This window comes from Lissotriton helveticus, chromosome 3_1, assembly GCF_964261635.1.
Source record: "Lissotriton helveticus chromosome 3_1, aLisHel1.1, whole genome shotgun sequence".
Taxonomy (NCBI): Eukaryota; Metazoa; Chordata; class Amphibia; order Caudata; family Salamandridae; genus Lissotriton; species Lissotriton helveticus.
In genome coordinates, this window is record NC_136061.1 from 659,902,178 (window position 1) to 659,923,776 (window position 21,599).

Here is a 21,599-nt window from a genome sequence, read left to right on the forward strand (position 1 = left end):
ACTTGTACAAATGCACACAATCAACCCACAGCCCAGCTCTATTAAGAAAAGAAATGCAGCAACATAGCTGCCAAGGTTTCAAATTGACATGTTGGACGGTTTCAACCCTGCCTTAACAACATTCACTTGGATCTGTTGGTGAGAAAATGCACCGTCTTTTCACTTTTTTAAGCAAGTTTGGAGTGATATTTGGCGCTGCACCTACATGCGCGGTCTGGTTACTGGCGCACATAGCCTTGGTTGCAGCGCACATAGACCTTACACTGCCGCACACAGAGGAAAAATATTAGAGGGAACATTGCCCCTCACATGCATTTCATTTGTTTTATAGCACTGCTCACTCCAGTGTAGAATGTCGGAGCACTTTACATCACACACACATTATACAGAGACAATGAATCATATGTGTGTAAACCAGTCTTTTTTCGGAAATGTTACATATGACAATAAGGAATACAAGATGTTATATCTACACTACTAGGCAGTATATTTTAAGAGTTTGGTCTGAAGAAGCATAAACTCAGGATTTAAAAAAGTACCACAGTGGTTAGGGTTGGCTTTTAGTAAAAAGAATGTATTTCTACTCCAACAATCCCTTTTTAGCAACATTAGGATAATGAAAAGCTGGAGAAAAAAACATAACGTTGCAGCCTCTACCATGCAGTTTTCATGAAGCTTTTTCCTATATTAGGACTAACTTATGAACCGCAAGTAGCAAAGGATGTATTTGACAGAGGCAGTAACCCACTGAGCTAGCCACATAAAATACAGTTCTGTGATCTGTGTTACACACGTTCTTTTCAGCAGGCATATTAACCCTCTGCGCTACTTTATGATGACTCAAAACTGCGAGTAGACAACCTCCAATCTCTCTCCAGTAGGAACATTAATTCGGAGAGGTATCTTGATATTTCTGTTGTTGCCTGAAAACTCCTGGACGCTCAATAAACAGCAGTGGATGCTTTTAAACCCATAAGTTATTTCTAAGCACTGTGCTCCTCGAGCTCAGTGCCAGGTGCGGCTGCATTGATCACACTGCCCGAAAGGGAGCCCTGACTAGTAATATTAGCAGCAGCCTTGGCAAGCAACAAATAACTTGCACTGGCAACCTGAATCAAGTACTATCTCCATAAATATGGCATGATAGCATATGTCCATTGGGGGTACAGGCTAAACATGCATATCAAGAAGGGCATGTGATCAACAAGATTCCTGGTAAACAGTAGACACCTACATGTGCAAATCACATAAACAGTGCATACAACACAGCTACCCAAGCTCTCCACAGCATTACTCACTTCTTTAGACTGCTTAGGCCCACCTGGCAGTGTGCAATTCAGAAAACTCTGAGCATGCGACAGCGCACTATCCAAAAATCAAAGAGACTGTACTAGTCACTCGCTTTCATCCGGCCTACCCAGTGGCCCGCCACCTTGTTCATTCACTTTGGCCGCTGCCTGCTAAAGTCCAGCAGGATTGTCACATCACCAGGAGTACATCACCTGAAAGAAACCGTGTAATTGAGTGCACATTTGACTTCTGGGGGAAACTGCACATGTCGGATTTATGTTTTTACCTGACTAGGGTGTGGGATTGGTCATCAAGGGGTCACCTGGGTGAGATTAGGTCAGGAGAACTCGGCAGGTGTAGCACCACATGGTAGAATCATACCACTTGTCACTGCTGTGTGTACCAAACAGCATTGATAAGTATTTAGTACTGCTGTGTGATTACAAAGTAATTTCTTTTTTTAGGGGGGTTTTGCGGGGAAGGGGGTGAGGGTTACGTTTTCTCTTTACTTCTTCTGAATAGATAGGCTTGTGTGGAAGGGACCGATAGTCTCTGTATGGTCCTGTTAGCACTTTTGCTTTTCCCTCACATGGTGTGTTTATATATGTTACATTTTATTAAAAATACCAATAAAAACGATTTGCTAGTAAAAAGTAATTTCCTTTTCTTAAAAGACAAGCACTGGGCTGGACGTTGAAGTTATTGTGTCTGTTGGTTAATTGTTGAGTGCAGTACCTGGGCACCCCACTCTACCTCCCTGCAAAGCCTGTGACTGCTCACCCTCACTACCCTGAGAGTAAAGTGATCAAAGGGCTGTATTTGGCCCAGTTTGCCAAGCTATAGTGGGACATGCCTCAAGACTGTAGTGGTACAAAAGGGGGTGGCCTGGAATGCCAGAAACCGGTCCTCGGAAGCTTGTTTCCGGTCCAGGGAAGGCATAGCTTGGCAGTTCGGGCTGGACTGTTCCCATGAGGCACAGGGTCAGACTGATTTGCATATAGCCATGTCTGAACTGGGGTGGCAGAGTGGGCTAAAGAACAGTGATGGATCAAACCCAGATCTTTTGACTGGGTGTGAGTGTTTGATTGGTTCAGATGGTCTGTCCATCACCACCCCCTTTTGTACCGCTTTGGCCGCCATAAGTGTGGCAGGGTATGCTCAGACGTGAGTCCCTTGCTCACTTTGCCACTGGATTCAAGCAAGCCGGGCTGAAGACGGCTGGAATGCCAGAAACCGGTCCTCGGAAGCTTGTTTCCGGTCCAGGGAAGGCATGGCTTGGCAGTTCGGGCTGGAGTGTTCCCATGAGGCACAGGGTCAGACTGATTTGCATATAGCCATGTCTGAACTGGGGTGGCATAGTGGGCTAAAGAACGGTGACGGATCAAACCCAGATCTTTTGACTGGGTGTGAGTGTTTGATTGGTTCAGATGCTCCGTTCATCACCACCCCCTTTTGTACCGCTTTGGCCTCCATAAGTGTGGCAGGGTATGCTCAGACGTGAGTCCCTTGCTCACCTTGCCGCTGGATTCAAGCAAGCCGGGCTGAAGACGGCTGGAATGCCAGAAACCGGTCCTCAGAAGCTTGTTTCCGGTCCAGGGAAGGCATGGCTTGGCAGTTCGGGCTGGACTGTTCCCATGAGGCACAGGGTCAGACTGATTTGCATATAGCCATGTCTGAACTGGGGTGGCAGAGTGGGCTAAAGAACGGTGATGGATCAAACCCAGATCTTTTGACTGGGTGTGAGTGTTTGATTGGTTCAGATGCTCCGTCCATCACCACCCCCTTTTGTACCGTCAAGACTGTAGTGGCAAACAATCTCCGCCACCACAGTGGAAATCATGTGACCCGTGCCTCCTTTTTTGTTCCCATTTCCCCAAATGGGGTCTAACATAGAGGCTAGAATTGGGCATGACTGAACTGAGCCCTTTGTTCTCTTTCCTACCCTCCCATATGTTTCGTCTGCGCTGTGATGCTGAATTCAGGGCTACAGTCTTGTTAGGATTTGATTGCTACAAGTTCTTATTCATTCAAATCACAACTTCAGACACGTCCTAACATGAGCGGAGACTGCATTTCCTGCCTTAATGGGACCTAGATCCGTGCATCACCTTACTTATGTGGTTCACCACTTCCTTCCTTGCAGTGAAATAGGTTAGCATTCTTTCTTATACATTGAACAGTTGTAGGGTTGCAAGTGAGCCATGAGTGGCCACATCAACTAGCTCTACACAGTCGCCATTATCTGCCTGCTAAGACCTGCCCTGGATAAAGTAGGAGACCATATCAAAATGGTTCCTTCAACTCCAGCCAGGTAACTCTGCCATAGATGTAGCAGCTCTAAGTTAATAGTATTGAAGGCTGCTCATAGGCGCTGGAAGTAAATGTGTGTGGGGGGTGCTGCAGTACCGCCAAAATAACCATGCTGGAAATCGAAAGATGAATGAACAATAAAAATACCTTTAAATTGTGTGCCTATCTTATCACATTTGTTGTGCATTCAAAGACAGAAGTCAAATTTCAGGTTATATCTTCTGACAAATTACTGCTTTACTTTTGACAGCGAAACTGGTGTTTACTTTTTTTCTCTGACTGCAAACCATGAGGATTTTGTAAAAGTGACCTAGGTAACACGCGTGCTGGGGTGATGGGAGTGTGAAAGGAAAGGCTGTGGGATGTCATTTTTTTTAACACAAAACGAAATGTAAATACCTGTAAATGAGTGATATACATATTTGAGAATATATCAGCAATTAGGAAAGCACAAATGAAGCAAATTTTTCTGAAATATTATAGAAAGAAAGGTTTTAATATGATCAGACCAAATCAATACACTTTACTTGGCGAGGCACCTCATAAATATGTGTGGGAACCAGATTTCCACACATTATTGTTGGTGTGGTATGTACATATCCATGCAAATGTAGCTGTCATTTCAAAGGAAAATGTGCCGCCTGTAAGTGGCAGTGTGCCACCAGGACAGTGCTCAAAAGTGCCAAGCCAGCTTCATACAGACCCTTACCACTCTCCTGCTGAATGGGCATTGCACATTTGCTAAACATCTTTTTTTGTCTGACACAGCGATTTTTTGCAAGCCTTATTACTTCAACCATATAATATTAATGGAAGCACTGCTACTCTAAAAACTGTTCCAGCATCATTGAGGCTGCGGGAAAGTCAAATGTTGAAAGGCTTTATGGGCATTATGGTTCACCCCTCATTGTATATAGAGTAGTTTAACTGCAGTTCTATATATAGGCTACGATTTGCAGCATTTCAATACTGCAGTAATACTTTGTGGAATCAGAAGTCAGATCTACAAACGAGAACCCTATCTTTGATCTCAAGTAATTTTAATTTCTGTAAGCAGTGAGTGTAAATGTACCCTCTCCCTGGAAATCTCCATAAATCACTCTCCCTCAGTCAGGATAGACTGGACCATTGTCGTGCCACAACTTTTTAAAATGTTTTATACGTGAAATCCTAGTTGACTTAACACATATTAAAATACAAATACGCCTAATGAAGTTTCTGCATCCAAGTAAACTGTGATCAGAAAACTCAATAACTCACGGTGCAAGAGAATAATTGGGACCAAGGAGTGGTTGCTCAATGATTGCATGCTAAAGTATATGGCTGTTTTAACTGATCCTAAGTGAGACTCTACTGCAACGCGAGGCTCATTAGAAAGAGAGACTTGAAGAAATCAGTGGCCTTTCTGGGACGTCTGTTCTTTGAAGACTCCTTTAAATATCAAAGAGCTGTCCAATGTCTGAGTATTACCTATCGTCTCATTCGCGCAAGTTAACAGGTATTTGCTAAGTGCCTCTTCTCATTTTTTTAAATAGATGGTCTACCTAGGATAAGATTCCAGTGTCCGCATTGCCCCCACACTGTGAAACGGAGAGCGGATATGAAGCGACACCTTCGCTGCCACACGGGAGAAAGACCTTTTCCATGCCCAGCCTGTGGCAAAGGCTTCACCAGGTTAGAGCACCTGCGTGGCCACTTTCAGACGGTACGTACACTTTCTAATTCAGTGGCAGCTTTTACTTAACCGGGGTGGCAGGGTGGGGGAGATGGTAGGGAGGGTACATTCATAAATAAAAAAAAACACTTACCTGCTGGCCGTCCTCTGCCTCTTGGTCCTCTTTGGCTCCTTCGTCGACAGGAGGAGCTAGGAAGCACACATGCTCCTCTAGCCAATCACGATGCTGCTTTTTGATTGGTCTGAGCACCATGGTTTGGCGCACAGAAAGGGACTGGGAACCTGTGCATGTTCTCCACCCAGGCAGTGCAATACAGCCGGTGGGGAACATGCAAAGTGGGCATGACTGTTTAGCCGGCCCAAGGAGACCAGCAAAACCGTCATGCGCACTTTAGAGGGTGCTCTTCACTCCTACCTATGGCCCCCGCACTGGCCACCGCACCTAAGCAAGAATGGGAAACTAAAATGTTGATAACATTGGTTATTATTATTTTAGTTTTCATTTCTAAACTGCTCGCAGAGCAGTGGGGCGACACTCCTGTGCCTTAGATCTAATTTTAAAACCCAAACGATTATTTAAATTGTAGGTTTGCCAGTTTAACAAACTCCAGACAGATTGGAAAAACAGTAGGAAAGCTGCATTTCTCCAGTATTGGATCTTTCATAGATTCACATGCTTGAATCATTCCCCGTCTTAGAATTAGGAGTCCAACGGTATCATTAGAAAGTGTAATGTTAGGGAAGGCCATAAAGCCTTCACTTTAGTAACACAACTCTGTAATTTGAAAAAGAGACCAATCAGGTTGTATCTCCCTCTAGAAAACTCCACACAGAGGCTTCTGTCTCAGATTTTCTACCGCACATCATGTGAGGGAGTCTCCCCTGAGCTCTGCTCAGTTCAACTTGTTTCCAATCTTCAGAGAGATATATAACTATTTCCATACTGCTACCAGTTATCATCTGTGTCAAATCTGACTCTACCATGTCAGAACAGGCTAAATAAGGTATTTTTAGACCATGTGGAACCTGTGCGAAGAAGAGGTTGCATTCAGAAGATCATCACAAGGAATGCATATACTGCCTCTACCCATCCTACTAGGTGAAGGACTGTAAGGTATGTCATACCTTTTCCTCAAAAACCCTAAAAGACAGAGAGGGGAAGTTATTGCTGTGGCTCCGAAAACTTGATTCTAAGGAAGACTCTGTTTCTGGGGATAACAGTGAGGATTCTGCCTCACCTGCCAGGAGAGTTTAGAAAAAGGAGGTGGAGAGTTCGGAAGATCGGTCACCTCAGGAGCGTCACAAGAAATCCTCTAAGAAGACCCACCATGGTTCTCACAAGGAGCACAGTCCCTCTGAAAGACACTCTCACAAACACAGGGACCTGATTTTCCCTCAGAAAAAACAGGGAAATCCAAATCTGTACCCTCTACACCTCCTCCTCAGATTTTCCACAAGTTCAAGGAACCGCTGTTGGCACAGCCGATGGAGATATCATCAATGAGCACACCATCGACAAATCGATTACTACACCATCGATAATGACTACAAGGGTGTTGACAATGTGGGTGATAACAACAGCGATCATGGTCAGTGCACCGTCGGCGACGACTACATTGTCGACGATACAGTCTACGGCGCCTATCCTGTTGACTGTCAAGCTGGTCTCTGACTCATTGGCGACGACAATGCAGTCAACTTTGAAATAGTTTCCAACTGCAATGCTGATCAAGCCAACAATGTTGGTGTCGACTGCATCATCAACATGAGAAAAATCACTGTGAAAGAAAAAAGAAATGGAAAAAACATATCCCTACTGCCTGAACATCCATCTCCACCTTTGCTACCCAGTCATCTCCTGGATGAGGATGACTCAGATGATGAAGGTCCTTTTGAGGTAGCATGCAGCCCATCGCAGCTGCATGTAAAATATAAGCAAGATGATGACGAGAATTAGGAGGAGTACTGTGGCCAGTAATATTACCCTCCTCAGCAACAGTACCAGGAGGATGTAGTATGCATACCAAGGGCATTGGACTCGGTCCTGCAAATGATGCTGGCGAATTATCACAAACGCTTTCTGCCTAAAACTGCCTTTCCTAAGCAGCTGGCAGCTCCTCCTAAAACTCCTCAAGTACAGCCTTCTACTCCGCAAGCTCCGCGACACGTTCCGACAGTCGCCTCCACAAGGCATACTTCACAGTCCGGAACCATACCTATGCATGACACCTAATCTTTAGATGACGACAGAGAGGAAGGAGAACTTCAGCATATCCAGACTCAGTGGGATGATTACCTCATACCGACTCCATCATCGCCAACACCACCACCTACAGACTCACCACTAGAAGAAGGAGGTTTCCAAAATCTCCTAGAGCGAGCAGCAAAAAGGTTTGACCTACCATTTAAAGATGATGAAGAACCTAGCTACTGTTGCTGCAGTCTAGCCATGCCAGGACTGATAATATAAGTCCCCGGAATATTCTCCATCCTGCCTTATCTGACACCCAAACCAGGCTCTGTAGCCACCCAAGTGGTCCATCTGCTTCAATTTCCACACTGCCTGATGAGGAAGGTAGGCGTCTTGACAATATCGGAAAACGCACCTGAGAGTGGGTAGAATGGGGGGATAGGTGATTGGCCGCCACAGTACTAAACAAGTGTTTTTATTGTCTCTGTTACTAAGGTGCTGTCATTTTGCATCGACTTTTACTTGGGCCATTCTTGTTATTATGCTCTCTGTTATCCATTGGGGCACTTGAGTGGAGCCTGTTGGGGAGGGTGAGCAGGGGGATTGTTAACGTTTTTATTTTTGTTATGTATGCCAATGATAACTTGGTATGGTACACTTGTATTGAAATGTATACATAAAAACACTGTAAACCAGTTCTCTTCGATGTCAGGACTCACAGTGTGAGCAGCAAACTTGTTGGCAGTACTTCGAAGGTATGACCTCCAAAACTGGTCAGATATTGCGCCATATCTTGACAGTCTTCCGAAGGACGCTGAAGCCAAGAAGAAGAGGCCGTCTCCTCCGAAATAACCAACTGCGCCATAGACATTGCATTCACAGGTTTTAGGTAGTTAGGAGCAGCAGTCCTACGAGGAAGCTGTCAGCAATACAGGTACCCATCATACCAATCTGGATCACAGCAGTTTCGCCCGCAATATCAGCAGCGACAACCTCCTCAGGCAGCCTACACAAGAAAAACCCAGAGAGGAAAGCTGGGTCAGCAGGGCAAAGACACAGGACGTCAACAGTGAGAAATTGCTGATACACATCCCTCTCCAGCATGTCTCGGGAGCAAACTGTCAAATTACCTCCCCAGAATGGGAAAAAATAACAACAGCATGGAATGGAACAGAATTGTTATTAGATTTAATTACATTTGGTCACACACTGGAATGAATTCAAAAAACACCCCCGACTCCACCCCAAGAGTCCCTGCCAAATCATCTGCATCTTCTCAAATTAGAAGTCGAGACCATGCTCCGCAGTGGAGCCATAGAACAAGTCCCTGTAAACCAGAGGGGAAAAGGTTTCTACTCCTGTTTCTTTTTAGTCTGGAACACGTCAGGGGAATGGAGACCTATTCTGGTCTAAGAAAACTGAAAAGATATCTCAGGAAACTGACATTTCGCATTGTCATGCTCCAGGACATACTGCAGCTTCTAAACGAGGGAGCTCTTATAACAACATTACATCTCTAAGATGCATATTTTCACTTTCCGATACATCGATGCCATCGAAAACTTTGAAGATTCACAGTAGCCGGCTGCCATTATTAGTTCAATGTCCTCCCATTCATCCTGAAATCCGCCCTTCGCATTTTCACAAAGTGCCAGGCTCCAGTAGCGGCATTCTTAAGACAAGAGAAACAATAAGGGCCAGATGCATCAAAGGGTTTTGCCCATTCTGTGTCTATGGGAAAATGTGTTCATGCATATGGCCCTAAGTGTTTCCATACCTCGACGATTGGCTGGTCAAGGCACCTTCTCAACAATCTGCACAGAGGGCAACCAAGGCATGCTTACACTTTTTCAGCAAACTAGGCCTTTCGCTGAACCCATACAACTCAGCACTGCAGCCATCCAAGAAAATAACGTTCTTAGGGGCTAAACTGGCTACAGTGCATAACAAAGCATATCCCTCTCCAGAAAGGCGGACAAGATTGCTACATTTGCCCATTTTAGTGCAGGGGGAAATGTCACTTTCAGTTCGTCTCTTCAAATCTCTGCGAGGGATTATGTCATCATGCATTCCTTCAGTACCTTTCTGCCACTTCCGAATGCGACAATTGCAAGAGGAACAAAACAGACAATGGATCCAAACACAGGGCTTTTTCGGCGATATCATTCAGGTTACCCTGGGAATGTGCACAGCTCTTTGCTGATGGATTCTAAAGGAAAATCTCTCCACAGACCTAACATTCATATCCCAAGTATCCCACTTGGACATCACAACAGACACTTCCTTAGAGGGTTGGGGAGCTCATCTCTAAGATTTGCAAGTAAGCGGCAAATGGGAATCATCGTAATTACTCCTACATAACAACCTGCTGGAGCTCAAGACAGTGCACCCAGCTTTGCAAGCCTTCCTGCCCAGAATACAAAAGTCTGTAGTGAGCCTCTGCATGGAGGACACTATGACCATGCACTACAACAACAAGCAAGGAGGCACAAGATGTCAGAGGCTATTACAAGAAGCTCAGAAGATTTGGGAGTGGTCCATCAGTCACCAGGTAAATCTGAAAGTGGAGCAAGTGCAGAAGAAGCAACATGTCATCGCAGACACACTGAACAGAATGAGAAGTACCTGCCACGAGTGGGAAATAAATCAAGTCCTGGGGAAAATCTTCCACCAATGGGGCAAGCCGATTCTGGACCTGTTCACAACCACCCAGAACCGGAAGTGCCTATTTCTATGCAGGATGGCATCCACAACCAAGGTCATGGGGGAATGCGTTTTTGATCACATAGTCTGAGATCTTTGGATACACTTTTCCTCTGACTCCTCCTCACAAGGATTCTCAGGAAAATGAAGGCGGAGCACTGCAGGATCATTCTGTTAGCTCAGAGATGGCCGAGGCAGCATTGGTTGACAGACTTACTTCTCTCAGAGAGGCAGCACATCCAACTGCAGCCACTTCCTTCTCTGCTGACAATGAACCACGGCCAAGTACTTCATCTGGATCCAAGATTCATACACTTGTCAGCTTGGCTCCTTCAATTAATTAATTTGCACATCTGAACATTCTAGGAGAATGCAGAGATATTCTAGCCATATCTTGGGCAGATAGCATGAACACGACTTACAGCCTCACATGAAAACATTTCTCCTTCTGGTCTCAATGATCAAACGTTCACCCAGTCTCTTCTACATTGGAAGAAATCCTTCCATATTTGCTGCATCTGACACCCATTGGCATTATCCTGCTATAGAAGTTCATCAAGGCTGCCATTGTTATGGTCTATCAGGCTCATCAAACAATTTCTCAAAGGTCTGTTTCCAGTCTACCCACCAGTCAGACGTCCTCCCCGCTCTGGCAACTAAATACCATGCTTTCTCAACTAATGAAAAGCCCATTCAAGCCTATACACAATGCAGACATTAAACTTCTCTCTTGGAAAGTGGATCTTCTGATGGCACTAACATCAGCAAGAAGTGTTGGTGAAATACAGGCTTTCACTGTTCGAGAGCCTTTCCTGCAGTTCAGGACGATAGAGTGATTCTACAAACAAATCCGAAACTCACCCCTAAAGTTCCATCAGACTTTCATTTGAATGAACCAATAGTTCTGAAGATATTATTACCTGATCCCAAGACTGTAGCAGAAAAGACATTGCATTCCTTAGATGACAAGACAAAACAAATCCTCAAGTCCAATCAGTTATTGGTGGCGTAGCAAGATGGATAACTAACACCATACAATATTGTCATCAAAAAGCTGGCACACCATTACAAACTAATGTGCGAGCTCTTTTTACCAGGAGCATATCGATGTCAACAGTCTTGTTTGCTGGTGTGTCTATGTGGTATATAAATAAATAATACCGGATCTATTTTTGACTGGATATAGTAATAACAGATAGCTCAATAAATAAGAGTCAAGATTCGAGGTAGTAGGAGTTTGCAGGTTTAATACAGCATAAAGGACAGGAACAGGACAACCTGCAAGACCTGGGATGGCAGCGCTGCCGAGGGCAGGATCGGCGTAACATTTAATAACAGTGCACAAGCATATATACTAAAACAGTTGCATTACAATACATACGATAGGCGGAGCAGTGGGTGGGGTGCATAGCAGTCGCGAAAGATAAGGGTGAAAGTAGGTGTAACAGGAGGCGTGTACATAAACATGTGATGTAAACGTAACAGAATATGTCATAAATGGGGCGGAAACATGGAGGGGGCTACCTGAGGAGCCGGGACCTCTAACCTAGTGGTGCGCGTAAACTGACAATGACGTGTTACTAGGAGAAGCTGGGGGCTATGACTTCTGCGCTAGGAGCAGAGACTGAAGTCTGGAGAGTCAGGGCGACATGTACCTAAACACTATCTAGTATCTGATGTTTAGAGAACATGTTGATAGAATCCAAAAGTTATCGGGGTAAAGGCTAACAGATTCTAAGACTGGTGCATGCATTACTCTACATGTAGTGCGTGTTGAAGAATATTAAATGACCATTAATACAGTATTTCTCTTACATGGAGACGTAAAGGCTAGACGATGACGGAAACTATTGATGCGATTCAGTAGCTTTAGGAATGCAGAGAAGGAGGGCTGGACTGATAACTAGAATCATAACATACTCTTGGCAGACTGGCAGGCAGAGCCAGGCCGAGCCGGGCACTGTGAGGCAGGAAGTAAGTGAAGGGTCAGGAACACAGGTGGGGGCTGTATCGCTCCTCAGCGAGGGCTCAGGAGACAGGAGCTGAATCTGGTGTCCGGGCCCTTTTGAGGCCTAGAAACGGGGACTTTTCAATGAAATAACGTGCACACTGAGAAACGTGGCAACGTAACCTTTACATAGGCCTAATACTCGTAGCTTTCACGAGAACTGGAAACTGGCATACTAGAGATGGACACAACTGTAATTGCGCCTTTAATCGATCATGGGGAATACATATGCATATTAATCATGCACATACAACATAGGATGGGGAACACGTAGGGACACAGAACATGGCAAAATTTACTTTTCCACATTCCCTCCTTGTCACTACGTTTCCATCAGGAAACATCAATATTCATGATACCATCTATCATTTCATATAGTATCATTTGCTCGTCTCGAATTTTCTTGGAACTGGATTTAGAACGGGACTTGGGACTAGGAATACAAGAGGTAGCACAAATGCCGCAAATCGCAGGGCCACATTGTATACAGAGGCAGCAACTGAATATGATCGCTACTGTAATACCTAGAAAGGACAACACTTTCCATCCCCAGGCGGAAATTATATTCCAGAACCAACCGGACCATGTCCAGGTGCCTGGATTTTGGTGTAACAGATGGGCAATTTTATGGAGTCTGGTTATAGCTGAATAAACAGACGGCGCGTTATTAGGAATGAAAATGCAGCAACTAGATCCGATGACTCTACATGCCCGCCCCTATCGGCCAGTATGACGTCAAGGACGAGACGATTCTGGAGCACGACATTTCTCATAAAAGATTGCTCTTCGGTTAAGTTACCTAGAGCAGAGGTAGTCTCAATCACTACTGCTTCAAGGGTTCTGGTTAATCTACGTATCAGTTTACTATTCACGACAGTACCTAAGTAGGGGAAGACACCTTTATTGATATCTATGTATTGTTCTAGAGCAGTTTCAGTATAATCGACAATCGGGAGGTCTCTCTTGTGTCTAGTATGTACTAGGTGGGAATTCCTATGATAGTCAGGTGGGGCTAGAAAAACTGGTGGCAGAAGGAATGCAATGTAACCGGTTCCCTCCCAATCGAGGGGCAGACGAACATATGCGGTCTGACCACAAACAAAATAAGAATGACGTGAAGCTTTGAAAATAGATTTCCTGCTGTCACTATACTTGACAATAGTAGTACAATCACTATGTCCTACATGTACGGAACCATTATTTCTGACACATAATTCGCCTTTGACTGGTAATACTGACATAGCAGGTAAGACTGGAGTAGTATCAGACTGAACATTCAAGACCATAAAATTCGAAGAATAATTACCCAAATTATAAACTTCATTTTCTAGATCTAACCCTGTTCTGTGGGGAAGACCTTGCTTGCCTGGAAAACATGTACTGTTAAGAGAGGACATATCATTTGAGGATAATGTTAACGTGGACCATGCTCCACACGAACCAGTATGTGAAAATGGATAAGGAAATAGTGGCAGAACTCCCTTCGGTGTCTGGAAAGGGGGGAGTCGACCACACACCCCACAATTAGTGGCATTGCTGGTCTGGTGTGAATAATGTAACATGCGGATAAAGGAATTATTTCGCATAGCAAGACGATAAGAGAGTTCATGAGGAGGCAGATCACTAAACGTGTGTTCTACTGTAGCATTAGAAGTCTTATTTACATGAGAAATAGGAAAACATAAATGCAATGCATAACTCGTGCAGGTAATCATAAGGCTGAGATATAGCAGGAAACATAAAATAATAATGCAACTTTTAGAGTTCTCACTAACTCTCTCTCTATGGGGGTCTATTTTATACATGTCAGAAACCGGTCTAACCGTTTCACCTAGGGGAGGACTTAGACAATCAAACTGGCTGACTTATTTTACTAGACCTTAATTTCAACTTATACTCCTGTTGCGGAGTTTTCTCTAACAGGGAGGGTTTTGTATCATTGTCTTTTGCGGGACAGTCCTTGAGAATAGTACTTTGGCAGTCTTTAAAATCCTCGGAAATGTTCTTGGAAACAGTCTTTAGTCCATAAAATTTCTTTACGTGAGACAGATGGACCCACCCCTTCCTGCCTTCCAGCTTGACGGCAGTACGGGTGGCCAGGAGGACCTGCTTTGGCTCCTTCCAGCGAGGCTCCAGCGGACTTGAACGATCAAAGTTCCTTACAAGAACCAGACTTCCGGGAACGATTTCATGCGGTGCTACCTCGGTATTGTCTGGAAATGCGGCGGCAACCTGTGAACGACAAGAGTGTAGGGCAGACATCAAGGAAGCTAGGTAATCTGTCAGCATATTACTTGAAACATCTGTAATACTTCGGGGTCTAGGTGTACCCCACATATTAGGGGGGCGGCCAAATACGACCTCATAGGGGGACAGACCTGATCTGGAATGTGCGACCATGCGCATATAAAACAGAGCGACTGGCAGAGCTACCAGCCAGTCTACACCTTTTTCTTGACAGACTTTGGCAATGCGGATTTTCAGGGTCTGGTTATGTCTCTCTACTAGACCGGCTGCTTCAGGATGGCGTACACAATGGAACTTCCACTGGTATCCTAACAACAGGGAAACGTGTTTCATCAGCTCAGATGAGAATGGCTGGCCGTTATCAGAATATACGACCCTTGGGAGTCCATAGCGGGGGAAGAATTCACGAACCAACTGCTTGGCAGTGGTCGCGGCTGTGTAATCTGGGACTGGATATGCTTCTGTCCACCTGGACAAAGCGCATACAACTACAAGGACATACTTGAAACCTCGACATCGCTCCATCTGAATATAATCCATCTGGAGGACTTCAAAAGGGTGGTCAGGGGGCTGGAATCCACCTTGTTCCACCGGAACACTTTTACCTGGATTGAACTGGCAACATATCATACAGGTACGGACTTTCTGCTTGGCTGCAGCTCGTAAATGCTTGTTGAACCAAATGTTCTGGATACTGTCTAACATAGCTTTTTCTCCTAAGTGTGCTGGACTATGTGCGGTATTGATAATGACTTGAACCATAGAGTCGGGGAGAAACCATGTGGCTTTTCCCTTCGTCAACCATCCCTGATCTGTCTGGACCCCTCCTTGTTCGGACCATTTCTTGATTTCATCGGGAGTAGCATGTGACTGGATATCTATGATATCTTGAGTAGGGTCCTTAACTGTCATACAAGTAGTCTGTTCTAGAGTGGATGTCGGTGTCTTGTTACCTGGTATGTCTGGTGTCTGTGCTGTAAGCTTGGCTGTTCGATCTGCTAGATCATTACCTTGGGAAATAATGTCAGTGACTTTCGTATGTGCTTTGCACTTCATGATAGCGATAGATGTCGGTAAATGTATCGCATCTAACAGAGCTTGAATAAGGAAACCATGCTGAATCTTGGTTCCATGAGAAGTCATGAAACCTCTCTCCTGCCAGAGCACTCCAAAGTTGTGTACGACTCCAAATGCGTAGCGTGAATCTGTATATATGTTAACTTTCAGGTTCTTGGCGTGTATGCAGGCTTGGGTCAGAGCAACTAGCTCTGCTGCTTGAGCAGACAGGGTGTCAATACGGTGTGTTTCTATAACTTCAGTGTCAGTAGTCACTGCATACGCGGCTACTAGTTCTCCTGTACTTGTTCTCATACATGAACCATCCACATAAAGTGTCAGGTCAGGATCTGGTAATGGAATGTCTGTCAGATCTTGTCTTGGCTTAGTCATAGTATTAACTACTTCCACACAGTCGTGTGTGGCAGGATTTGAATTAACTGACGGTAACAGTGTAGCAGGATTTAGAACGTTGCAGCGTCTGATTTCTATGTGTGGCTGGAACAGTGTCAGTTCATAACCTGTCAAACGTGCAATTGTCAAGTGCTGAGTCTGTGTTCGGTTTAAAAGAACTTCCACGGAGTGTGGAACTTGTACTGTCAGAGAGTGTCCTAATACTATGGAATCACTTTGTCTGATAGCTAGTGCTGTGGCTGCAACTGACTTGAGGCACGCAGGCAAAGCCTGGGCTACAGGATCTAATGTGCTCGAAAAATAAGCACAGGGCTTGTATTGTCCTGCTTGATCTTGTATGAGAACAGATAATGCTGTACCATCACGTTCTGTAACAAAAAGTGTAAAAGGCTTACTGTAGTTCGGTGTAGCTAGAACAGGAGCTTGGCATAGAGCTTTCTTTAGCTCATTGAAACTAAGAGTATGTTCAGATGTCCAAGGGAGGACAGTCGATACGGCTGCCTCCTGTGTCGTTAACTGTATCAGTGGCTTAGCTAGAAATGCATACTGAGGAATCCATTGTCTGCAATAAGAAGTAAGGCCGATAAAAGCACGTACCTCCTTCTGTGTCTTGGGCTGAGGAAGACTCGCTATTAACTGGATACGGTCTGGTGTCAACTGCCTACCCCACTTGGACAGTAAGTGGCCTAAGTAGATCACTTGCTGGACACAGAATTGAAGCTTCGAAGGGGACACCTTGTGCCCCATCTCGGCTAGGAAATACAAGACTGTAAGTGATGCTCGCTCGCAAGCACGTTCAGAACGGGCTGTAATCAGTAGATCATCGACATACTGGAGCAGGGCAGTGTCAGCTGGCATGTGAATGTTGTCTAGTTGTCTCTTAAGTGCTTGACTATAAATACTAGGACTTTCTGTAAAACCTTGAGGAGCTCGTGTAAATGTATAGCTCCTTCCATTTAAGCAAAAACCGAAAAGGTACTGGCTGTCTGGATGAATGGGGACACTGAAAAACGCGTTCTTGAGGTCTATAACTGTGAAAAATGTGGCTTCGGAATCAATGGCTGTCAATAGGGAAGAGATATCTGGGACAACTGGGTACTGGGGAATAATACATTTATTGAGTTCTCGAAGGTCAATCACTAATCGATATACTGGGGGTGCATTTGGATCAGTACGTTTCATGACTGGAATGATCGGAGAATTACATACATTGGAGTCAGTCTCTACAACTACTCCTTGAGCAATGAGCTCGTCAATTATTTTGGATAAGGCTGCTACAGCCTCAGGTGGCAATCTGTACTGTCTGATTCGTGGTAACACTACACCTGGTTTGAGAGTCACACGATGGGGTGTGATTTGCATGAAACCAACATCAGTTGGACCTTGCGCCCATAGATGCTGCGGAACATTTGACAATCTTGGATCAAAATCTCGTAATACATAGTGACCCTTGAAGTCACGTAAAAACAACCGTATTCCCTCTGGGGAGCAGCAAATAACTGCACCTAATTCTTTCAGTGTCTTAATGCCTAACAGATTTTCTGGACATGACTTCGTAAGTAATAGATCAGTAGTACGGGACAATGGACCTACGTCTAGAGTAACTGGCTTAGATATCTCGTTTACAATAGGCTTTCCTGAAAATCCAAGGGAAACATTTCTAGAGCCTGAGAGCGGAGCCCCTGGAACCTCGGCGTGACTTATGGTAGTCCTACTTGCCCCTGTATCAATCAGAAACTTTCTGTCTTTCCCTAATACTTGACTATGAATATAGGGACCTTCTTGATCTACAGGAATCTCGATGAGAGGCAAGCCTACCTCCCTCTCTAGGCTGTTTCATGAATACTGTTGGTACTCTGGATACTCTGCCTGAGCATACTGGTACATCTGCTGTGTAACATGCTGTGTTGCAGCAATAGGCTGCGGTGCTGGAACTGTCTGTTGTGCATTCTGTGGCTGAGAAGTCTGTGAAACTTGTTCTTGTCTAGGCGGACGTGGTCTTTCTTTAGTTTTACCGGTAGCTATATTATGTTTCAGAACTGCACACTCGTTTATGAAATGACCTGGCTGTTTACAATAATTACATGTCCCTTTAACGGGAGCTGCAGGATGACTGGCTTGATTCGGACCCCTCTTCTGACTGTCTTGTGGAACAGATTGTGCAACTAGTACTTTCATTTTCGTGTCTTTCATACGTTTTCTCTCGTGATCTTGCTCTTCTCTGATTCTATTCTGGTGGTACTGGAGCATCTGTAACATCTGGGACGGGGTACTAGCTTGCCATGTACTTTCGACTTTTAAAACTCGATTCTTAACTTGTGGACTTGAATTCTCGACTAATTTAGTAACAAAAAGATGAGGGTATGACTCGCTACTCGTCTTCAAGCCACTGTTTATAATGAAACATTTCTCAAACCTAGAATAAAAATCACTAGTGTCTTCGTCTTGTTTCTGTTTACAGGCTGAGATTGCATCCCAGTCTTCCTTTTTAGTGGCTAACAATCTGGGCAAAACTTGTATTAACAGTTCTGGTAATTCCTTACATTTGTCTCCAAGACCGGTACCTGGTACTCGTATCTTATCTTCAGCTTCTAGAACTGCCCAATCGATCTTTTTCTCTCCCACCTCCCATTCTTTTTCCTTGAGTTTTTCGTATACCCCTGCGGGCAACAGGACCTTTAGCATTTTAATAATATCTGGATACGTATATTCTCCCATACGGAGCATGTCCTTTAACTCTCGGTGGAACCCTGCTGGATCTTTGTCGTGACAGGGAATTAATTTCTTCATCTCTAAGAGTTCCATCTTTGTAATCGGGGTGTAAACAAATACTCGTTGCATTTCACCATCTGCTGTCCTGACTGGGTGTACTTCTCGTAACGGATTCTGTCTATCTATGTAAAACGGTTTACTTTCTGGAGGTGAGACATGAACAAAATGCGGGTTCAAAAACATACTATATTTATGACGCTGTTCTAGAATGACACTAATTAAATCGGTACCTAAACCTTTCCATCTATACTGGAGTAACTCGTTCAGGACATCATGTAACGGACCTGGATCAGAATGTTGACCCTCATACAATGTGATGAGGTGCTGAATCATATACATACCCACCAGTCGCTGTTCGGCTGGGGGCAGTTTCAGAAACATTTGTGCCACTATTTCGTCTGGAAAAGTGGTAGAATCAGTAGTCCATCGGACTGCTGATCGGGCTAGTTCTTGTTCATGCATAGTACTTAACTCACTATAACCAATTCGTGATTTCAAAATGTGATCGGTAGCTTGAAATACTTGTTCTAGAGAACCTTGTTCTGGTGCTGGATGATGAAAGATTTTCTTGTGTTCCAAACGTGAATGGCGGTCTGGAAATCTAGATCTACCTACATACGCTATTCTGGCGGTATTCTCGTCCTCTACCTCTTCTGTAGGAGAGTCATTCTCTTTCTCGCTTACTTGTGCTGTTTTACGTTGTTCGTGTAACCTTATTATTTCCTTACGAATTTTCTTGTACATACTCTCTATACTACTGATGGTTCTGTGTTTACCCTCGGCTATATTATCACTCCACCTTGTCAGGGTTCTCATTTCTGTCGGATCTTTGGACGGGTAATCTTGTTCCCTTATTAAACAATTAATCAGAAACTTTAATATCATGAGCTGGATCTCAGCTTTCCTTTGGGACATGGTTTCGCCAATACTTTCTGGATCATCCCCTGTACGGATGAAACGATATATTCTGTCTAGATCCTCTTTCATATCCGGTAGGGTGTCCAAATACCCGGTCACCCGTCTTACACGTATGGAATATATAACCGTACTATCATCGCCTGTGACTGGATCATAGCGGCATTCAGTAAGAGCTCGTCGGATTTCTGCAACGGACTTATATTTGGGCGTACGCTGTAACGCACGTTCATGTAACTCGACTAACGTTACACGTTGGTGTGGTGGCCGGGTACCAGGAGGACCTCCTCCTGCGGCCCCTAAACCAGAATCGTCGACTGATACTCTTCGTGCTGGCGCGGCGGGAAATTGTAATGTGGGCTGGACCGGGGGTACCGTAGCAGGTACCCCGGTGTCTGGAGGAGGATTTACAGGAGCTGGTGGAACTGGTGGAACAGGATTTGCGTATTCTGGGACTGTGTCGTCCAAATAGGACGAGAGAAAAATATCAGCTGCGGTCGGTTTGTGACGTAGCTTGGTCGGAACTAATGGTGGCGGAAAATTACTGGATGCCTCCGGGGTTGCTTTTGGCAAGCCCTCGGCAAGAAGAGGATACATACCCTTAATGAGGGCATTCCTCTGTCTGTCTGACTGTTCGGTTTTAACTCGCTCACCTATCTCGATTAATTCCCTTTCTTGGGCTCTTTCTATGGATTCTCTACTTAATTCTGACTTTCTGATTTCTTTTTCGGTTCTCTTATGAGATTCTTTGCGCCATAACTCGATGGCATCTTTCTGTGACTGTCTGGCTTTCTTTTTCCATAATGCTTCTTCTACTCGCATGATGCACTCGGCATCCCACGTACATGATACGGGCCATTTATACTTTTCTTCTAACTCTTTGGTGTACTCCACCCATAAATCTAGATATAATATGGCACTTATGCCATGCTTCTGATACATAAAATGACCTGGACTGTCCCTAGGCGGGACAGGAACTGCTTCTTCTAACAGACCTTTTCTAGTTTTTAACTGACGTAGTTTGGAAAACAAAGGCATGACTGGACTGTAATCTAGACACAATACAATACACAATGAACACGATAATTACACCACTTTCATTCCACGACATTAAAATACATGAATGACATTTTAAAATAACAGTCTTGACAAAATACTACCTGGAATACTGAAAACAGGATACATGAATTTTCTCGAGAACAGAACTGACTAGAACAGAAACTAGATGCACTGCTAAAACAGTACGAACTTACCGGTCTCATAAAGAGACACGTCAGGACCCGCATCCACCGGAGTGGACACTTCGTGTTGGGTCTGTGTACCACCAAAACCCACGGACCAGAGTCAATTAGATTGACCCTGTCTAGATACTACCCCAGCAACGGTACTCACCGGGCAGCAAGAACGGAAGGCCTCGGACTGGACTGGACTGCTTCGACGCCGGACGGACGAACTTCGGACTTCAGTTACGGGTGGGCCTCCGGATACCTCGGACCTTGGACTCTCGGCTTGGGCTCTGGTCGGGACTCGCCGCGTTCCTCCACCGCCTCGTCTGGTTGCTGGACCGCAACCTCCGTCTCCTCCGTGGGCCTGAGGGATACTTGAAGCAGAAATATCTGCCGGTGCGCAGAAGAGTTCCGTCACGGCTGCAGAGGGTCAGGGGGCATACGTGGCTTCACCGGCGCGTGGGGAAAGGGCAAGTCCCTATTCGGGCGCCATTATGTGGTATATAAATAAATAATACCGGATCTATTTTTGACTGGATATAGTAATAACAGATAGCTCAATAAATAAGAGTCAAGATTCGAGGTAGTAGGAGTTTGCAGGTTTAATACAGCATAAAGGACAGGAACAGGACAACCTGCAAGACCTGGGATGGCAGCGCTGCCGAGGGCAGGATCGGCGTAACATTTAATAACAGTGCACAAGCATATATACTAAAACAGTTGCATTACAATACATACGATAGGCGGAGCAGTGGGTGGGGTGCATAGCAGTCGCGAAAGATAAGGGTGAAA

General features: G+C 44.8%; 1 protein-coding gene across 3 annotated transcripts in view; it reads left to right on the forward strand.

Moving 5' to 3' along the window:
* The window catches only part of LOC144822815 (zinc finger and BTB domain-containing protein 8A-like), a 101,031-nt gene that overhangs the window by 40,945 nt on the left and 38,487 nt on the right, over positions 1-21,599 (forward strand). For all 3 annotated transcript variants that reach the window (XM_078680731.1, XM_078680732.1, XM_078680730.1), the window contains one exon: positions 5,136-5,305. In XM_078680731.1, the coding sequence (XP_078536857.1) occupies positions 5,136-5,305 (170 nt within the window). The remainder of the gene's footprint in view (positions 1-5,135; positions 5,306-21,599) is intronic.